At 40.7% G+C, this 3043-nt stretch overlaps 1 protein-coding gene across 1 annotated transcript; it reads right to left on the reverse strand.

Moving 5' to 3' along the window:
- Nucleotides 1–1041: 1041 nt before the first annotated feature.
- Nucleotides 1042–2494, reverse strand: LOC141482477 (uncharacterized). Its single transcript, XM_074175809.1, has 2 exons — nt 1913–2494; nt 1042–1853 (listed from the first exon to the last, which is right to left on the reverse strand). The coding sequence occupies exon 2, from the start codon at nt 1850–1852 to the stop codon at nt 1046–1048; it is 807 nt and encodes a 268-aa protein (XP_074031910.1). The 5' UTR covers nt 1853; nt 1913–2494; the 3' UTR covers nt 1042–1045.
- Nucleotides 2495–3043: the final 549 nt, after the last annotated feature.

Consider the following 3043-nt stretch of genomic DNA (forward strand, 5'->3'; position numbering starts at 1 on the left):
ATCGGTTCGGTGGTGGAATCAGCAATCGACATTGTGGAAGAATGATGTAGAACTGGGATTGATACTATATTCATATTGATAAAATGGAGGGGGTTGAAGTGTAAATGTAGAACAATTCAATGTTTGAAATTCGAGAGCACCAAGACTAACGATCTACATGAAAACTCTGAGTGATCATCAAGAGAAACTCTTAATGATTATTATGAAAAACTGAAAAGGGAGAGGGAGGAAGACACTGCCCCAGCCTCGCAGTGCCTCGTGTACACCAACCAAAAAGTGTGTACTCCGTGGAAGGAAAGGAAAGGAAAGGGTGGGAGAAACAGGGGAACGATTACATATCGTCGTCGGAATTTAGGACATCATCGTCATCAATTAGGATGGGAGATGGTGGAGGACTATCCTCGATAAGGATTGGGGATGGTAGATGTCTGATATCGCCAGCGTCATCGTCGTCGTCGTCATCGTCATCATCTGTGGTGTCTCCAGGCGGTGGGTCATCCCATTCGTCATCCCATCCGTTTGGATCCGGATAATCCCCGTCCGATAGGTCAGCTTCATCACTCCCAGTGACATGCTGAACCTGCATCCTGTAGTCGTTATTCATGAATTCGAAGGGAATGTCATGAGGTGCGGTTGTGGAGTGAACCAATCTTTCCTGTATATATGCATAGTAAGGCATCTGAGGCTCCGGGACACTATAGGGCTCAGTAGTTGAATCAGGTTCGATGTTGGAGGTGGCTGATCAACTGAATATTCCAACAGATAATTCCTACTTTTATACTTTTGAAAGGGAGTGGGGAGGAGTGGGGATGAAAGAACTTGGAATTGAAATTGAAAAAAAAAAATAATGAAAAGACGGAGTGAAGAAAAATGCTCCAACCATCGCATTGTTCAATGTGTACCAAACCAAAACAATGTACACCCTTTATTTCACTTCTTTTTTCATTTGTTTTTTTTTTGTTTTTTTATTCCTAAAATTATAATTACAAACCTAAAACTACCATGCTACCTAATCATCCTAAAACTATCCTAGTTGACCTAAAAACTATTTCCCTTTACTTAAAAATGTCTTAATAAATATGTTAAGTTCATTATTGAGCTCTATCGAAGACGTCTCTGCCTTCCGCCTTTCTTCCAGAGATGCAGTCCTTCGATCTAGCTCGGCCATCCCCATTAACAACTCGCGCCGTTGGCTAGCAATTTCATTCTCCTCCCGGGAAATGCTAGCCAACGCGGCCTCACTATTTCGTGAAGCGAGTGCAACATCCCTACACCTCTGTAGGAAAGTTTCCATCTCCTGGGGGTTAATCTCTCCGATAGGCTCCGGCACTGGTGGCACTTGTGGCGCGATCTCCCCGGCAGGCTTCGACACTGGTGGCACGACCTCCATGGCAGGCTCTGGCACCGGTGTAAGTTCCATGGGTGTCAACATCGCTAATGGTGCGAATTGTGTGAGGATTTCACCTGAAGATGGCACCCTCGGCACCGGCTTATATGCCCTCCGTCTTTCCACTGTCAATGCAAGCGGTGCGGGACGTCTCGGAGGATTCCTTTTGGCGGTCGACCAACTACCTGCATGAGGGTTAGTCCTATTGCATTTACTCCTATACCTTTGAATGGGACCAACCTTTGCTGCAGGTTGCCGCTTGGCTTTGTTAACAACCTTGTCTTCCTGGAATGAGACAGGGCTGCGTGGCCGCTGCACACCACCCGAAGTTGAAGCCTTCACCTCTTGGACCATCACCACCTCGTCTCCCTCGAACATGTCAGGGCTGCCTGGTCGCTCCACCTCAACATCCACAGGTATGATCGATGCCACAGCGTTGTCGATTTCCTGCGTGTAGTTTTCCATTCTGAAAATGTAAAATAATACAAAGTTAGTTGTTATAAAAAAGTAACATTGATAACTTACTCAAAAGTCGCTTGTTGTAGACTGTAGAAGACTGCTGTAGTAGACTGCTGTTGAAGTAGACTGCTGTAGCTGGACAGCACTCGATGAGAAGACTTGTCGTACTGAATGCCGAGAAGTGCGCTCCTCGGGGTGTAGGCAGAAGTAGGAGTTATGGGAGTGAGGTGGGGGCGCGCATGCGCAATGGTTGGGTGAGGCGAGCAATGGTGGGAAGGGGGCGGGGCTAAAAGTGGAGGAGAGTGGGCGGGGACTACAGTGTGTTGTTAAAAAAAGTTTTTTTAATGAAACATAAAATTAAAAATTTTCAGTCATAGAACCGGCATTGGTCATCTACAGTCATAGAACCGGCATTGGTCATCTACTTAAATTGTTACTGGAGAAAAAAATCTTTATATTTTTTGTAAATCTATATTATTGAAATCAATAATGGGGGAATTTAATAATCAGTGTGTATGTAGAATCGATATTTTTTGAGAAAAGAGTGGTGGAATCTCATTATTATAATATTGAATTTATTACACTTATTTTCAATTTTACACAAAAAATAGTAATTACAAAAGTTGTAGAGAATTCAATTTCCAACAAATTTGGTCTCCAATTATTTTTTGGTAGGATTGATATTTTTCGAGAAAAGAACGGGTTGTAATCCCATTATGTAATATTAAATTTATTACACTTATTTTCAATTTTACACAAAAAAATAGTGATGACAAAAGTTGTAGAGAATTCAATTTCCAACAAATTTGGTCTCCATTAATTTTTTCGTAGGATCGATATTTTTCGAGAAAAGAACGGGTTGTAATTTCATTATGTAATATTGAATTTATTACACTTATTTTCAATTTTACACGAAAAATAGTAATGACAGAAGTTGTAGAGAATTCAATTTCCAACAAATTGGGTCTATATCAATTTTTTGGTAGGATTGATATTTTTCGAGAAAAGAACGGGTTGTAATCTCATTATGTAATATTGAATTTATTACACTTATTTTCAATTTTACACGAAAAATATAAAAACAAAAGTTGTAGAGAATTCAATTTCCAACAAATTTGGTCTCCATTAATTTTTTGGTAGGATTGATATTTTTCGAGAAAAGAACGGGTTGTAATCTCATTATGTAATATTAAATTT

This window comes from Leptinotarsa decemlineata, unplaced genomic scaffold (assembly GCF_025532065.1).
Source record: "Leptinotarsa decemlineata unplaced genomic scaffold, Ldec_3_MD MMD2_tig00001365_RagTag_RagTag, whole genome shotgun sequence".
Taxonomy (NCBI): domain Eukaryota; kingdom Metazoa; phylum Arthropoda; class Insecta; order Coleoptera; family Chrysomelidae; genus Leptinotarsa; species Leptinotarsa decemlineata.

Coding starts and splice junctions, on each gene's coding strand:
- LOC141482477 (XM_074175809.1), bottom strand. CDS start 1,852: ATGGAAAACTACACGCAGGAAATCGACAACGCTGTGGCATCGATCATA.